The sequence below is a fragment of the Saccopteryx bilineata genome, chromosome 1 (genome assembly GCF_036850765.1).
Source record: "Saccopteryx bilineata isolate mSacBil1 chromosome 1, mSacBil1_pri_phased_curated, whole genome shotgun sequence".
Lineage (NCBI taxonomy): Eukaryota > Metazoa > Chordata > Mammalia > Chiroptera > Emballonuridae > Saccopteryx > Saccopteryx bilineata.
The window spans coordinates 391,022,736-391,039,672 of NC_089490.1; the positions used below are offsets into that span (position 1 = coordinate 391,022,736).

General features: G+C 38.4%; 1 protein-coding gene across 2 annotated transcripts; it reads left to right on the forward strand.

The window, feature by feature from the left end:
* The first annotated feature begins 11,989 nt into the window (after nt 1-11,989).
* Nucleotides 11,990-14,245, forward strand: LOC136320763 (olfactory receptor 4A15-like). 2 transcript variants are annotated; one of them, XM_066253917.1, is made up of 2 exons: nt 11,990-12,010; nt 13,304-14,245. In XM_066253917.1, exons 1-2 carry the CDS (start codon nt 11,990-11,992, stop codon nt 14,243-14,245), a joined length of 963 nt encoding a protein of 320 aa, XP_066110014.1. The 2 variants fall into 2 exon arrangements, with proteins under 2 accessions (XP_066110014.1, XP_066110015.1); XM_066253918.1 differs by lacking the exon at nt 11,990-12,010 and having other exon boundaries at nt 13,228-14,245.
* Nucleotides 14,246-16,937: the final 2,692 nt, after the last annotated feature.

Sequence of the window (16,937 nt, forward strand, 5' to 3'; positions counted from 1 at the left end):
GACTTAGTCAACCCAATGGGTTCTCTAAGGATGCTTTTCTTTATTTATACCAAAATGGCAAAAAGTAGAATAAATTGTCCTTTGAGGTTATAATCAGACTAATAAAGAAATGCTGGAGGGCGAATAAAAGGCACAAGTATTTGTCTTATTGCAAGGAAAAAGAAACTAAGTTCACTCTGTAACTGTTTCTTTGTTGATATTGAAATAGGATTTAAGTTTTTTTTTTCTTTCCTCTTTGAAAAGTGAAAAAGAAGCTACCTTTGAAAATTTTCTTTTACCCAAAATAATGAGAAAGCAATTTGGTGAATGCTTAGAACAAATTTCTAGGGTCAAAAGAGTGGTTTCTAAATTTTAATGTTTGTGATTCTATCCACACAGCAGCTTTCTGCATCTGTTTCACACATGTTGTCTTTCAGATTACTTCCGGTCCTCAGGTTGATGTCTCTGTATTTGAAGTTCAGGAGGTTTAGTTGGGAGATGATACCGTATTTGGTTAGAGACACAACCAGTGAATCCCATGTTAGATTGGGATGTTGATGTATTCACAGATTGGGATGAATCTCTATAGGATGTTTGACAATGAAAACAGATTCTAGTTCTTGATTATAAAATAGAAAACCAAGTTGTAAACATACATGCTTTTATTCACTAGTTATTATGTGCATTTTTGCCATTCTTCATAGAGTTTCTTCATAGAATAGTAAATAAAGCTTATTTGTCTTCATGATACTGAAGACAGAATAAAGAAATATATTATTTTGCATAGCAATGTGTTGCCTAAAAGTATTCAACTTAAATACTTTTTTTTTTTTTTTTTTTGACAGAGACAGAGAAAGTCAGAGAGGGACAGATAGGGACAGAAAGACAGGAAGGGAGAGAGATGAGAAGCATCAATTCTTCATTGTGGCATCTTAGTTGTTTATTTGATTGTTTTCTCATATGTGCCTTGACTGGGGGGCGGCTATAGCAGAGCAAGTGACCCCTTGTTCTAGTCAGCAACCTTGGGCTTCAAGCCAGCGACCTTTGGGCTCAAGCCAGCAACCATAGGTCATGTCTATGATCCCACACTCAAGCCAGAGACCCTGTATGCAAGCTGATGAGCCTGCGCTCAAGCCAGCGACCTCAGGGTTTCAAACCTATGTCCTCTGTGTCTCAGTCTGATGCTCTATCCACTGTGCCACTCTGGTCAGGCTCAACTTAAATATGTTTTTTCCCCTTCTTTTTCAAGTGAGAAGAAGGGAAATAGGGAGACAGACTCCCACATGCACTCCAAATGGGATCCACCTGGCAACCTCTGTCTGGAGCTGATGCTCTGCCCATCTAGGGCCATGCTTGCAACCAAGCTATTTTTAGTGCCTAAGGCAGAGGCTCCACAGAGCTATCCTTAGTGCCTCTGGTCAGATGAGCTCCAACTGACTGAGCCGTGGTTGTGGGAGGAGAAGAGAGAGAGAGAGAGAGAGAGAGAGAGAGAGAGAGAAATAGGGGGAGGGATGGAGAAGCAGAATGTCACTTATGTGTTCCCTGACTGGGAATCAAACCTGAGCTTCCACATGCCAGGCCAACGCTCTACCACTGAGCCAACTGGCCAGGGCCTCAACTTAAATATATATATATTTTTGTGATAGAGACAGAGAGAGGAACCAATAGGGACAGACAGATAGGAAGGGAAAGCGATGAGAAGCATCAATTCTTCGTGTGGCATCTTAGTTGTTCATTGATTACTTTCTCTGCTACAGCAGAGCAAGTGACCCCTTGCTCAAGCCAGAGACCTTGGGCTCAAGCTGGTGACCTCAAGGTCTCAAATCTGAATCCTTTACGTTCCAGTCTGAGGCTCTATTCACTGCACCACTGCCTGGTCAGGCTTAAATTTTTTTTTTTTTTTTTTACAGAGACAGAGTGAGTCAGAGAGAGGGATAGATAGGAATGAAGAGAGATGAGAAGAATCAATCATTGGTTTTTCATTGCGCGTTGCAACACCTTAGTTGTTCATTGATTGCTTTCTCATATGTGCCTTGACCGCGGGCCTTCAGCAGACTGAGTAACCCCTTGCTGGAGCCAGAGGCCTTGGGTTCAAGCTGCTGGGCTTTTTTTTGCTCAAATCAGATGAGCTTGTGCTCAAGCCGGCGACCTCGGGGTCTTGAACCTAGGTCCTCCGCATCCCAGTCCAACGCTCTATCCACTGCGCCACCGCCTGGTCAGGCGAGGCTTAAATATTTTTAATTATAGACTTAATAATGATTTGTTTTAGTAGAAACAAAATATTGTTTTTCAATTATATGTAAAAAAACCGCCCTGGAACATCATGTGCTAGGCAGAAGATGAGATTGCTTTCACTGTACAGTGGGTCATCCTCTCTGTTTTGTAAGAGTTTTCTTTTTCAACTAATGAAAAGAAATTAGAACTTTTCTTATTTTACAATTTTGTTACATATTTCTTAATGCAAACTCATAATATATGCAATTTATTTCTAAATTTTATGGTCTCCTACCTAGAATATAATTAATATTGAAATTACCTGTGTATACCAGCCCTCTGCTTCTTTCCAGAGGTAAACCCAGTGCTGTAATTTTTGTTAATCATGGTAAAAAATAGTTGAACTACATATGTAGATATCCTTATAGAGTTTAGAGTGTCATATTCCTTACCTTGATTGAAGTTATGCTATGTATGACATAGGTTTGGGGATCTTTTATTCACAATATTCACTTTCTAAGATTCGGTCATGTTGCCGCACGGTTCTGTAGCCCCATCATTGCCCTGCTGTGGATCAGTCCATGTCTGGATGTCCACAGACTGTGTACCCGTTCAGGCAGAGTGCTGCTGAGTGCTGCTATGGCCATGCTGAAGGAAGTTCCTTTGTGTTAAGTAGGATGTTCACACGTTCACTTTTATGGATGGTTACAATTTTCTCCTAAAACTGTATTATCAGTTACACTCCTGTTTGTGTTTATATGTGTGTGTCTGTGTGTGTGCATGTGTGTGGAGAATTTAAATCTACTTTGCAAATGATTTTATGTTGCCTAAAAACCTAGTTTTTTAACATATGTTTCAAAAAATTCAAGCTACTTTCCTAATCTGATGTCATCTTTGCTATTCTTTTTTTTTTTTTTTGTATTTTTCCGAAGTTGGAAATGGGGAGGCAGTCAGACAGACTCCCGCATGCGCCCTACAGGGATCCACCCAGCATGCCTACCAGGGGGAGATGCTCTGCCGCAATCAGAGCCATTCTAGCACCTGAGGCAGAGGCCATAGAGCCATCCTCAGCGCCCGGGCAAACTTTGCTCCAATGGAGCCTTGGCTGCGGGAGGGGAAGAGAGAAACAGAGAGGAAGGAGAGGGGGAGGGGTGGAGAAGCAGATGGGCGCTTCTCCTGTGTGCCCTGGCTGGGAATTGAACCCGGAACTCCTGCATGCCAGGCCGATGCTCTACCACGGAGCCAACTGGCCAGGGCATCTTTGCTATTCTTAAAGTCCAAATACTTGTATATCTATTTCTAGACTATTTTCCTTTGGTTAATTATTCCTAAAGGATGCCACATTATTTTTGGCCATATAAATAGATTTTGATATCTGATAAAAGGTCTACCATATAATAGTTTTATTTACCTTTTTGTATTTTTAAATAGATAGGTAGAGAGAGAGAGAGAGAGAGAGAGACAGAGACCGAAATTTGTTGTTCCACTTATTTATGCATTTATTGGTTGATTCTTGTATGTGCCCTGATTGGGGATTTGAGCCTCTAACCAACTGAGCTACCCAGCCAGGGTACAATAGTCTTATTTAAAACATTTTTTCTTCCAAACAATTATTTTCTACATAAGTATTAGAATGACTTTGAAGGTTTTAGAAACCTACTAAGATTTTGACAGACAATATATTAACTGTCTAGTTAACCTGGAAAAGAATTTGTATCTTGATCACATTGAATCATTCTATCTGAATATAGGAAATATTTCAGTATTTATTTAGGTCTTTAACATCAGTTAATTCTTTTAGATGATTGCTAAGTAGTAATGGTGTCATTAATGATGTTTCTTTCCAATATATTTCTAATATTTTCTATCATTTTTTTCATCTTTATGTTATTATGTTACTTAACAGAGGGAAAATGTTATAATAACGGGAGTAGAGAAAACCTTGACTTATTCATAACTTTAAAGGGGATGCCTGTGGTATTTCCCTATTAAAAATGTGTTCATTAAAAATGATCATCTCCATCTGTATGTCAGTATCCTGAAAGGAACAGACATGACTCTTCTTCAAAGGAACAACTGGAAAAAAAAAAAACTATTTACAAAGAGCTTGCAAGAGTGAAGAATTTTAAAGTATGGTGAAGTAGCCCTGGACCAGCAAGAGTGGGATGTCATCACTACCCCAGCTATGAAGGAGCAGAAGATGGAATGACTGTAACAAGAAGGCGGGTCACCTGACAGGAGCACCTTGCTTAGAGAGACACCCATTTCCACACTGTGGCCCAGGAGGAAAAGTGCCAGAGGAATCAGTACCTTCTGTCTTTTCACTTTCCGATCTCCTGTTATTTCCTTTCATTGGCTGCACCTAATCAACAGCTAAAGGGCACGTTTGCTTGGTTGATGCCCATTTAACCAACAGCTAAAGGGCAAGTTTGTTTGGTTGATGCCCATTTTAGGGGCCAGCTTCTTAGGGCCCAGAATAAGTTGTAAAGATTAGAGTTGGTGTAATAGCAAATGTTGGAGAGGCTGTGGAGAAAAGGGAACTCTTATCCACTGTTGGTGGGACTGTAAAGTAGTACAACCATTATGGAGGAAAGTATCGTAGTTCCTCAAAAAACTGCAAATAGAACTACCTTATGACCCAGCAATCCCTCTACTGGGTATATACCCCCAAACCTCAGAAACAATGATACGTAAAGACACATGTAGCCCCATGTTCATTGCAGCACTGTTCACAATGGCCAAGACATGGAAACAACCAAAAAGCCCTTCAATAGAAGACTGGATAAAGAAGATGTGGCACATATACACTATGGAATACTACTGAGCCATAAGAAATGATGACATCAGATCATTTACAGCAAAATGACGGGATCTTGATAACATTATACAGAGTAAAATAAGTAAATCAGAAAAAAACAAGAACTACATGATTCCATACATTGGTGGAACATAAAAACGAGACTAAGAGACATGGACAAGAGTGTGGTGGTTACCAGGGGTGGGGGGAGGGAGGATGCAGGAGAGAGGGAGGGAGAGAGTTAGGGGGAGGGGGAGGGGCACAGAGAAAACTAGATAGAGGGTGATGGAGGACAATCTGACTCTGGGCGAGGGGTATGCAACATAATTTAATGACAAGATAACCTAGACATGTTTTCTTTGAATATATGTACCCTGATTTATTAATGTCATCCCATTAACATTAATAAAAATTTATAAAAAACACCCAAAAAACAAACTATGACAAACTAAAAAAAAAAAAAAAGATTAGAGTTGGATCTGTAGGAGAAAATGCAGGGCATCCATGACAGCCAACCCTTTTTGCTGCTACTGTTCACTGCGACTTTGGACTGGAAGTAAAGCTCTGTCCCCAACACAGGAACATAAAAAGTCCCTGTAGCTTCCAGATCATCAATTGATTTCAACTCAGACATACTCCTACTTCAAACCTAATTGAAATATAAACCACCAACGCTCTGCATAGGGGAAAAAAGAGAAAGATCTAAAGAATTGATTGCATAAAATAAATCATCCACTTCAGTCTGAGCTTGTAAAGCTTGGTATATGACCAAACTTAATTATTGTAACTTTTCAATCACCAATTTTATATTCCTTTTACTTTTGGCCGGGTTCTTGGCTGGTCAGAGTATGTTACCCAGTTTGGTAATTCAAACCTTAATTATTGGATAATAATGGTTCTGCTTTGTTGTTTTGCCTTTGTTTCTCATTGCTCTCTATTGGGCATGGGAGTAGAAGGAGCCATCATCTTTCATGCCTTCATTTCTGTGTAGCAACCCAATTTCTCTTTGTTAATTAGAATCAAGCACTCAACTCAGTACAGGGAACTTCCTGCCTGTTTCATCAGCCTGGGAATCCCAACATAACCACGAACGGTTTCCATTTAAAATTTAATGGAACAATGACTGTGTTCATTGTAGAAGTATTCCTCTGTGGACACTAGGGCTTTCAAACATATCATCTTCAAACTTCCAAGTATCTGAATTAAAAATTCCTTAGGTGAATTATTGCGTATAATAGCGATGAGGGTTATTCTCACCTCTAGACTGATTTGTTTATTCTCCCTACAGAAGAGATAGTCCTGATTTAGGTATAGCCTTGGCTTAAGTATATACCATATTCTATAGGATAACAAACCAGTGTTGTTTTCTGTTGTCTCTTGTCTCAGATGGTACTGTCATAGAACCTTCAGTATCCCATTTCCTCATTTTATCATGTCAGATGCTTCTGAGTAGTGGGGAAACTTGTAAGATCAGTGATGGAGACTATAGTTATATTAAAATATTCAAAAGAACTAAAGAACACCATGTCTAAGGAGCTAAAGGAAAGAACTATAAAACAATGTCTCATCAGTAAATGATTTATATCAATAAAAGTGAACATTATGAAAAAGAACAAAAATGAATTCTACAGTTGAAAGTATAATAATTGAAATAAAAAATTTACTAAAATGGTCTAACAGTAGATCTGAGCAAGTAGGGAGAAAGAATCAGTGAAGAACATCAGTCTCTGTGATTATCCGGCAGAGGAACTAGTACAAAGAGCTGTTAAAAGTTCTTTCCTCTCTGGTTCAATTTCCAGGGTATTTAAAGGGTGTTCATACAATCTTGTGATTTTAGTATTATTAAGTGACTTACTCTTTGCTATTAGATTGCTATTATTTTTTTCACTTATTTCCCCTAAAGTGATTAGTCAGGAGAAGCCTCTGAATAGAATGCACTGGAAGAATCATGTGGAAGGTCTCAGTTCTCTAGAGCACGATTCCTTAGTGAATTTATTTTTGAACGAACAGCCTTGGGGACAAACTGTTCTAACAACTTGGAGAATGAACTGATTGTTATTCATTGTTGATTAAGTGCCCAGTCATATTGCCCTTTACCTGGGAGAAGATTTCTCCTTGGGAATTAATGCTACCATCAAGATACAAAAATAAAAGCTATTACTTTTGCTAGACTAGAACCATATTAAAACAGTCAAATGAGTACTCTAAAAGTATTCAAAACAAGTCCATTTTTTTGATTATACAACTCTCTGTATTATTGACTAAATATCCTATTAAAGGTTTGGTCAATTAATTTGGCAGTTAAACATAATAGGTTTTTAATTTGATTCCCGATACATATTCTCAACGACAGTTTCAAATTTGCTGATTCATCAGTCATATCAGCTGTATCTTCTTAAAACCAACTTTGGATAATTCCATAATCCTAACTGTAAAATCTTTATGAAAGTTGAAGAAGATGGTCATGCTCTGTGTAGGCAAAGAGAGATCTATCTGGATGTGACAAGCATTTCCAGATGCCATGACTAGGCAAACCCCAATCTGTCTCTACAGTCATCCCTGGGTTGATGTGGTGACACTCCTCACTTCTCTGCATCAAACTCAACTTCATCTTCCAAAACCAAAGATAGAACTGCAGAAGCCTTGATTTGGAACAAGGAACAGAAGAGGAAATAGAAAAACCAGGTAACATAATCACAAAAACTCTTCACTGCTGTGAAAATAGAGATAAACAGATTTACTTCGAATGAATTATGAATCTTTTAAGAAGTAGGTTTTTTTTATCATTTGATTTCAAATGATTTATGCCGGAAGCTCCAGAAATAATAAAGGACATGCATTGTACCTATTTTATAAAATATAAAATATTATTGAACAAATACAATGACAATAATTTTGTCTAATATTTTGTATTAGAGCTGTTTAGATGCATACTGAAATAGAGAAAACATAACATGATGTAACAATAGAACATGACCTATATATGGTCTTCACAATAACTTTTGTAGATTGCTTTATATGGAGAATCCAACAATTATATATTCTGTATTTTAATATACTGATTATAATAGTAAGGATTACTACAGCTCTTTATAAATTGTTATCTTGTATACAGTATCTTTAAATGTTCTGGTTTTGTGTAGGTATTTTATTTCTGTGGGTTGTTTTTATTGTGGTAAAATATGCATAACACATTATTGTGCCTTCATCACTCCTATCCATTTCCAGAACTTTTTCATCTTCCCAGACTGGAAATCTGTACCCATCAAACAGTAACTCCCCTTTACTTTTTCCTCAGCCCTGGGAATCCATTGTACTTTCTACTTTCTATCTGTGTGTATATGACTATTCTATGTACCTCATAAAAAGGGACTTATAAAATATTTGCCCTTTTTTGTCTTTCTTTTGTGTGGCAGAGACAGAGAGAGTCAGAGAGAGGGACAGATGGGGACAGACAGACAGGAAGGGAGAGAGATGAGAAGCATTAATTCTTCGTTATGGTTCCTTAGTTGTTCATTGATTGCTTTCTCATATGTGCCTTGACCGGGGTGGGGGCTACAGCAGACCGAGTGACCCCTTGCTTGAGCCAGCAACCTTGGGCTCAAGCTGGTGAGCCTTGCTCAAACCTGATGAGCCCGTGCTCAAGCTGGCGACCTCGGGGTCTCGAACCTGGGTTCTCTGCGTCCCAGACTGACACTCTATCCACTGCACCACCATATGGTCAGGCTGTGCCTGTCTTATTTTACTTAGCATTATGTCTAAAAAATTGATCCATGTTAGAGTATGTATCACAATTTCCTTTTTAAGGTTGAATAAGAGTACACTGTTTGTATATACCACAATGTGTTTATATATTCAGTATTTGATAAACATTTGGGTTATTTCTACCTTTAGGCTATTGTGAATCATGTTGCAGTGAACACTGCTGTGCAGATATCTGGATAAGTCTCTGGTTCCTCTTCTTTTGTGTATGTATCCCAAATAACATTTTGATATGTAAATTAATAGCCTTAATAGCCACTTATGACAAAGGGAAACCCCAAGCTTACAACATGCAAACATGAGATCAGAAAAATTTAGTTTCTTATTAGACTTAATTGACTTTATTTGAAAATGAGCTTTAGTGTTTGTGGAAATAGAATTTATTAATTGTGTTAGATACATAAGATCCACAGACTCTTAAAGAAAATGCCAACTCTATTTCTGTCTGTAGTTCTATTGCATGGATATTTTCTCATCTTTAGGGTCTTAAATATATTATGAATGAAACTGGACACTTTGCATTATGCACCCAGTTGACCTCTTAATTTATAAAATAGAAAATCTCTCAGATAACTTTTAAGGATGAATTTCAAAGAGAATAATGTGATGTGGCTAAAGATAGCCGCTGGGGTTCCCTTGCAGCAATATAAATGGTAAAGAAAGTACAGGACGGCTTCCATAACTGTACATGACAATGACCCAGTCAACCCATCCACTCTTTGCATAATTAGAGAAGAGAGTGGACTTTGGGGAAACTCATGTAAAACTAATGAAAAAAAAGATGTAGCACTAAAGTTAAATGGGGGAAAAGATAACAGGAAATAATGTATTGAATTTTTTTAGTGCTTATTATTTGCCAGACACCTTTTAGTGCTTTATTTGTGTTGCCTTACTTAATCCACAAACCAGGGGTCCCCAAACTACAAACCGCGGGCTGCATGCGGCCCCCTGAGGCCATTTATCCGGCCCCCACCGCACTTCCGGAAGGGGCACCTCTTTCATTGGTGGTCAGTGAGAGGAGCATAGTTCCCATTGAAATACTTTGTTGATTTAAATTTACTTGTTCTTTATTTTAAATATTATATTTGTTCTCTCTCTCTCTCTCTCTCTCTTTTTTTTTACTTTAAAATAAGATATGTGCAGTGTGCATAGGGATTTGTTCATAGTTTTTTTATAGTCCGGCCCTCCAACAATCTGAGGGACAGTAACTGGCCCCTGTGTAAAAAGTTTGAGGACCCCTGCCATAAACCATCCTACATGTTAGATGCTATGATGTTTCATTATCCAGATGCTGCTGAGTAATTTACCCAAGGCCACAGAGTTGATAGATACAGATTCTGAGGCTCAAATTTCAAACCAGAAATCAGAACCCAAATTTCTCATAAAGTACTGCAGGCATCCAGGGCCACCCGTGCCATGTTATAAAACAAAACAAAACAACACACAAGTGGTAAAGACTCTATATGATATAGGCAGTCCATCCTCTCTGATTGTTGTTCTCTGTTTGTCTTTAAAGTCTGATCAGCCACATTCAGGTTTTAGAGGTAGCTTTTCCCCTTAACTATGAAGAAATTAACTTAGAAAATGATATTTCTTTAAAATTTATCTTTTTTTTTTTTTTTCATTTTTCCGAAGCTGGAGACGGGGAGGCAGTCAGACAGACTCCCGTATGCGCCCGACCGGGATCCACCCAGCATGCCCACCAGGGGGCGATGCTCTGCCCCTCTGGAGCGTTGCTCTGTTGCATCCAGAGCCATTCTAGCACCTGAGGCAGAGGCCACAGAGCCATCCTCAGTGCCCGGGCCATCTTTGCTCCAATGGAGCCTTAGCTGCGGGAGGGGAAGAGAGAGACAGAGAGGAAGGAGAGGGGAAGGGGTGGAGAAGCAGATGGGCGCTTCTCCTGTGTGCCCTGGCCGGGAATCAAACCCGGGACTCCTGCACGCCAGGCCGACGCTCTATCACTGAGCCAACCAGCCAGGGCCTTAAAATTTATCTTTTAAAAAGATCTGATTAAATGTTTATTAGGACCTCACAATTTTTGTTGCATCATTTTTATGGCCACTGCTCATTCATTTAAAAAAGCTATTGCTTACCTGGAAAACAGGTCTTATTATACAGACGGTTAAATAGAAATGTATTTAGGCATGCATGGGCTGGGATCCTGTTTTAAAAGGATCTGGATGAAATTGAACATTTTTACTATATTTTTTACTATCTTGCTGATTGAAAGTGTTCCCCAGTATTTTATACCTTGCATACCATGCAAGCGGTTTGTATTCTGCCTTGTGTTGTTGAGTTTGACATAGTGTAGCTCTACTTAACTTACCATGGTTTAATTGTCACTGTGGGACATGTGGGTAACATGGATTTACATTATTGAGCATTCCTTAATGATTTATTTGTTCTCATTGACAATGTTAAGAAATTTAAAGAATCTCATGAATGTTTGAAGCAGATACATATATTTTAAAGAAAATATAATATTGATAAAGTATAGAATTTTATATCATTATGAATCAAATGAATAAATTAGAGTAATATTTGTATGCTCATAAGATCATTTAAAATAGTCAAATATTTATTAATCACCTAAAATGTGTAAGGGACAGTCGAAGATTCTGAAGATACAGTTATTAGAAGGATATGCTCACTATCCTGACAGACCCAGCAGATGACAGGAGAAGCACAGATATAAACAAGTAAGTGGTGTAAGCACTCAGCAGGTGGAGGTGTTAGACTCTCCTACTGGAAGTTTATCTCTTGAATGCTCAGACAACTCCTATAAGTTGTGAGTACTTTTTTTCTACTACAAATGCAGCTATGGCTTCATAATTGTGATGAACATATTTAATTATATGCAATGAACTTCTAGAAGCTCTGAAGATGGGATGCCTTTACGCAGCTAGTCTCTTATCCTGATATACCTGGAAGTGTAGACTTTGATTCTCTCTCTTTCTCTCTTTGATCTGGAAGCATAAAGATTCTTTGAGGCAGGTCCTGATACTGAGCTATGCTCTAGCTCACCTCTGGATTGACTGATTGCTGGCCTCTATCTGTCTTTTCTCAGTTATTTCTTATTCTCTCTTCTGCATTTTTATTCTCCTGCTTATGTTTGACTACAGAACGGCTTGCCCAGATGCACAAATCTTCTAGAATAACCTCATGCCCTTCACAAATGGTGGAAGGTCTACCACCATTGACACTGAGATGGAGCACATTTAAAACAATTCCGCAAAAATGAAGTTGCACTCATTACATGTAAATTGGCTCTGGTCCATATCAGAAAGGCCCAGCAAGTGATTTATTTTCCTCATTGAGGATGAATGCCTGTATTCCACACAGATTCAGATAATCAAGAACTAACAATATGAACAAAATAACTGGTATAGTTGATTAGTTACTTTAATAATCAAATGACTTTTAACACATACTAATTCATCTGATAATATAAAGATGGTATATAAGCAAAAGTGGTAACGCGATTTAGGATAAAGGTGGTAATGAGAAGAATCCAGAAGTGCACACATCTGGAAAAACTATAACCTTTCTAATAAGACTATGTCAGGATGTGATTTCTCCAAGATGATTGAGCAAAATCAAATAATATTTCCAGATTTTTAGCATAGAATTTTTTTGACTATATCATGATTCTGCCTAAAATCTTTTTATTTTGACATTCTGAATTGAGCTATGGTTAGAAATAATCAAATCTAAACAATTTTGGAAAGTAAGAAAAATGTCTATGTAGTACCCATGAACTTAGACTTATATTATCCATTTTTGTCCTTTTAATAACCTATGTTGCAATACATGTTAATTCAGTTTGTGTGTGTATGTGTGTGTGTGCGTGTGTGTGCACACACACACATTCTCAAAACTTTGCTTTCATTATACTTTCTTGGTTAGAAAGAATTTAATACATTTATCTCTGCTGAGTTGCTCTCATAATGAGTTTTAAAAGCTTAATTAAATAAAGTTTAATAAGCATTTGATGAGCATTCATTGCCTGTTCTTTTGCTGCTGTAGGTGACTCAGTTCTCGATTTTTGGAGTTCTTAGTAAAGTTAACTCAGAAAGGCAATTATGTCAGCCTATAATTTTATGCTCCAACCCTAGGTATTATTTTGTGTAAATAACATAAATAAAATTATTAGCAATGAGATTGTTTTCATGGTGGATCTCAGAAGGTCAAAATGCATCCAAGGAAATAAGACCTGGTGTATAAGTGAAGAATTCAACTTTTCTGTCATTCAGTGGATCATCTCCCAGATACACCCATGCACATATACCTGCCAGTTAGACCACTGAAGTCTCAGCATTGTAGTGGAAGCAAGAAATTTGTGAAAATGAAATGCAGTAATTATGGAAGGAGACTCCTAACTCTAACTCTCTGAAGAGTTACTCTATTTGAGACTCTGTAGAGCAGTGTTGAATAAGGAATTCCATTTTTGACATAAAACTTGTGATCCTCTCAAATTCATCACTGGCTCTTTTGTTTGCAGCCTCTGACCACCTGAGTCCCACACCTTCAGAAGAACACATGGGAAAGAAGAACAATGTGACTGAATTTATCCTCCTGGGGCTCGCACAAAGCTCCGAAGGTCAGAGAGGTCTATTTGTTGCATTCTTACTCATCTACATTGTGACGATAGTGGGCAATCTGCTTATCATGGTGACCATCATGGCCAGTCAGTTACTGGGTTCCCCCATGTACTTCTTTCTGGCTTACTTATCATTTATAGATACTGTCTATTCTACTACTGTTGCACCCAAAATGATTGTAGACTTGCTCTATGAGAAAAAGACCATCTCCTTCCAAGCTTGTATGACTCAAGTCTTCATAGACCATTTCCTTGCTGGTGCCGAAGTCATTCTTCTGGTGGTGATGGCCTATGACCGATATGTAGCCATATGTAAACCTCTTCATTATTTGATCATCATGAATCGGCGGGTGTGTGTGCTCATGCTGCTGGTGGCCTGGACTGGAGGTTTTCTGCACTCATTGGTTCAATTTCTCTTTATTTATCAGCTTCCTTTCTGTGGCCCTAATGTCATTGACAGCTTTGTGTGTGATGTGTATCCCTTATTGAAACTTGCTTGCACCAATACCTACCTCACTGGACTTTCTATAATAGCTAATGGAGGGGCAATCTGCACTGTCACTTTCTTTATTCTCCTAGTGTCTTATGGGGTCATAGTACACTCCCTTAAGACGCATGGTTTGAAGGGAAAACGCAAAGCCTTCTACACCTGTGCGTCCCATATGACTGTGGTCATTTTATTCTTTGTCCCTTGTATCTTCCTGTATGCGAGGCCTAATTCCACCTTTCCCATTGATAAATCCATGACTGTGATTCTAACTTTTATAACTCCCATGCTAAACCCCTTCATCTATACCCTGAGAAATGCAGAAATGAAGAATGCCGTGAGGAAACTTTGGAGTGGCAATGTGGCCTTGGTTGGAAGGGGGCTGCATCCCTCATGCAGAACATGATTTATTCTTTCACAGAACCAAGGAATACTTTCACTCTCAGTGATTACATTTTAAAAATTGTTTCATTTGAGTTATCTAGCTGAATTAATCTGAAACAGCCATATATATAATATTAATCTTCATCTAAGTGGAATGTGTTTTAGTCCTTAGAGAGCAAGAGAATTGTATAGGTTTAATCCCTTATGTAGATAATCATACTTTGTTAATATTCTTTTTTTTTTTTTTTTTTGTATTTTTCTGAAGCTGGAAACGGGGAGAGACAGTCAGACAGACTCTCGCATGCGCCCGACCAGGATCCACCCGGCACGCCCACCAGGGGCGAAGCTCTGACCACCAGGGGGCGATGCTCTGCCCCTCCGGGGCATCGTTCTGCCGCGACCAGAGCCACTCTAGCCCCTGGGGCAGAGGCCAAGGAGCCATCCCCAGCGCCCGCCGGGCCATCTTTGCTCCAATGGAGCCTTGGCTGCGGGAGGGGAAGAGAGAGACAGAGAGGAAAGAGGGGGGTGGTGGAGAAGCAAATGGGCGCCTCTCCTATGTGCCCTGGCCGGGAATCGAACCCCGGTCCCCCGCACGCCAGACCGATGCTCTACCGCTGAGCCAACCGGCCAGGGCCCTATGTTAATATTCTTTAGTGGACAACATTTTATTTTTGTTTGTTTTATTTCATGTTCTTTTTTGTGGAGTATGGTACCCTGTGCTACATAGAAATGACCTCTTAAAACTTGGTCCCTTTTAGTTCAGGAGAATAAAATTTGAAAATTAAAAAATTCAAATTGTTAAAAAATTGCTAATATAACAGCAAAAATAAATGTCTAGTCAAATTAATTACTTTAAAATTTTACAACATACTAAGTGAAATAAATCAGAAAGAAATCAAGAACCAATTTCATTCACAAGTGGGATATAAAACTGAAAGCAACAAATGAACAAACAAGAAAAACAAACAAAAACTAATATACATACAGACAACAGTATGGTGGTTACCACACTGCGAAGGGGGAAGAGGGGTAGGGGGTCAATAAAGGGTGAAGGGGGGTAAAATACACGGTGATGAAAGATCTGACTTTGGGTAGTGGGCACACAATGCAAAAAGTGTATAGAATTATACACTTGAAACCTATATAATTTTATTAATCAATGTTATACCAATAAATTTAATTAAAAATAAAATTCCACAGCATGTATATATAGCTGAGGATAGATCTATAGAAGTGAACTTTGTTAATTTTATACTGTGATGGTAGCATATGGTAGATGTTTCCTTGTTGAGAAGTTAACCCATAACATAGATCCTAAGGCATAAAATTGGTATTTTTTTTTGCCTTCATACTTTTTTCAATTTATAATTGGGTTTACTTAAAATATTTAACAATATTAATGACTCCATTTAATGAATATTGAATAAATACCTGCCATAAAGTTTCATTTGTTCTTCAGTGGAGGAAACAGAAAGTACTCTTGATTTTTTCATCAGAAAGGACTGGAATACAGTGGGTCAAGTACTTCAACATTATCAGAATGGGAGGAGCTGACACCTGGATACATGGTTGTCCCAGGATGCAGAGACGAGGAAGCTGGACTCACGATGGAAGATCTCTGCATCCTTCCTGGCCCTGGGTTTATAATTTTATTTTACAACAGTTTTAAAATTTTTCTTTTCATTTCCATCTTTAACTCATATAGGATGTGAATTTTCTGGTATGGTGCGAGGTAGAAATATACTTTCTTTTCTTATCATAAAGCTAACTAAATTTTCCAAGAACATTTATTGAAGAACCACCTGTTTCCCACTACCCTGTAATACCACCACTTTCACATATAAAATACATCTGTTATTCTATTTCTTAGCTTTCTGTTTTGTTCGATTATTCTATTGATCCATGAGCCCAAACTACTATGTCTACACTACTGTAGTGTTTCAGATACTATTGGAGTATAAAAAAAATTACCCCCAAATTTACTGGCTTAAAGCACCAACAATCACTTTAGTATTTTAGATGGCTTCAGAAATGGGTCAGGAATTTGAGCAGTTCATCTGGGTACATCTGTCTCAGCATCTCTCATGATGTTTTGGTCAGAAATTGGCTAAGGCTAAAGTCACCTAAAAAGTTTCTTCACTCATCTATCTGATACCTAGGTTTGGCAGTCTTGAATCTTGGGGACTGGGATAGCTGGCACTTCTTGAGATCATAAGTATGGGGTCCTAATCCAATAGAACTGGTATTCTTATAGGGATAGCAGAGCAGTCTCTCTGTATGTGCACAGAGGCAAGGCCATTTCAGGACAAAACAAGAAATTGGCCATCTGCAAGCTAGGAAATAGACCCCACCAGAAACCATCTCTGCTGTAACCTTGATCTTGGACTTTCAGCCTCCAGAACTGTGAAAAAATAAATGTCTCATAAGTAAGCTACCCAGTCTATGGTATTTTGTGATCTCATTTCGAGCAGACAAGTGTGATGATATGATATGATGATGACAAAAATTAATGGTGAATGGAAACCTGCATTGAATCACCACGATTCGATCCAAATCACAGCTCACATCCAAACACCAGATGTGAATAGTCCCCAAATCCAGAGCTTTTTGAATGAAAAGGTATCCTTGAACAAGAACTTGGTGTTATCCTGGCAAATTGTTGGTATAAATCTTAATCTTTCTCTGAGTGATATGAGATCCTTTAGCAGGGTAAT

Bases quoted from the DNA above. Each gene is read 5' to 3' on its own strand.
- LOC136320763 (XM_066253917.1), top strand. From the start codon at position 11,990: ATGAAGTTGCACTCATTACAT. The intron at 12,011-13,303 runs GTAAATTGGCTC...ATGGGAAAGAAG, and splicing joins TGAAGTTGCACTCATTACAT to AACAATGTGACTGAATTTAT.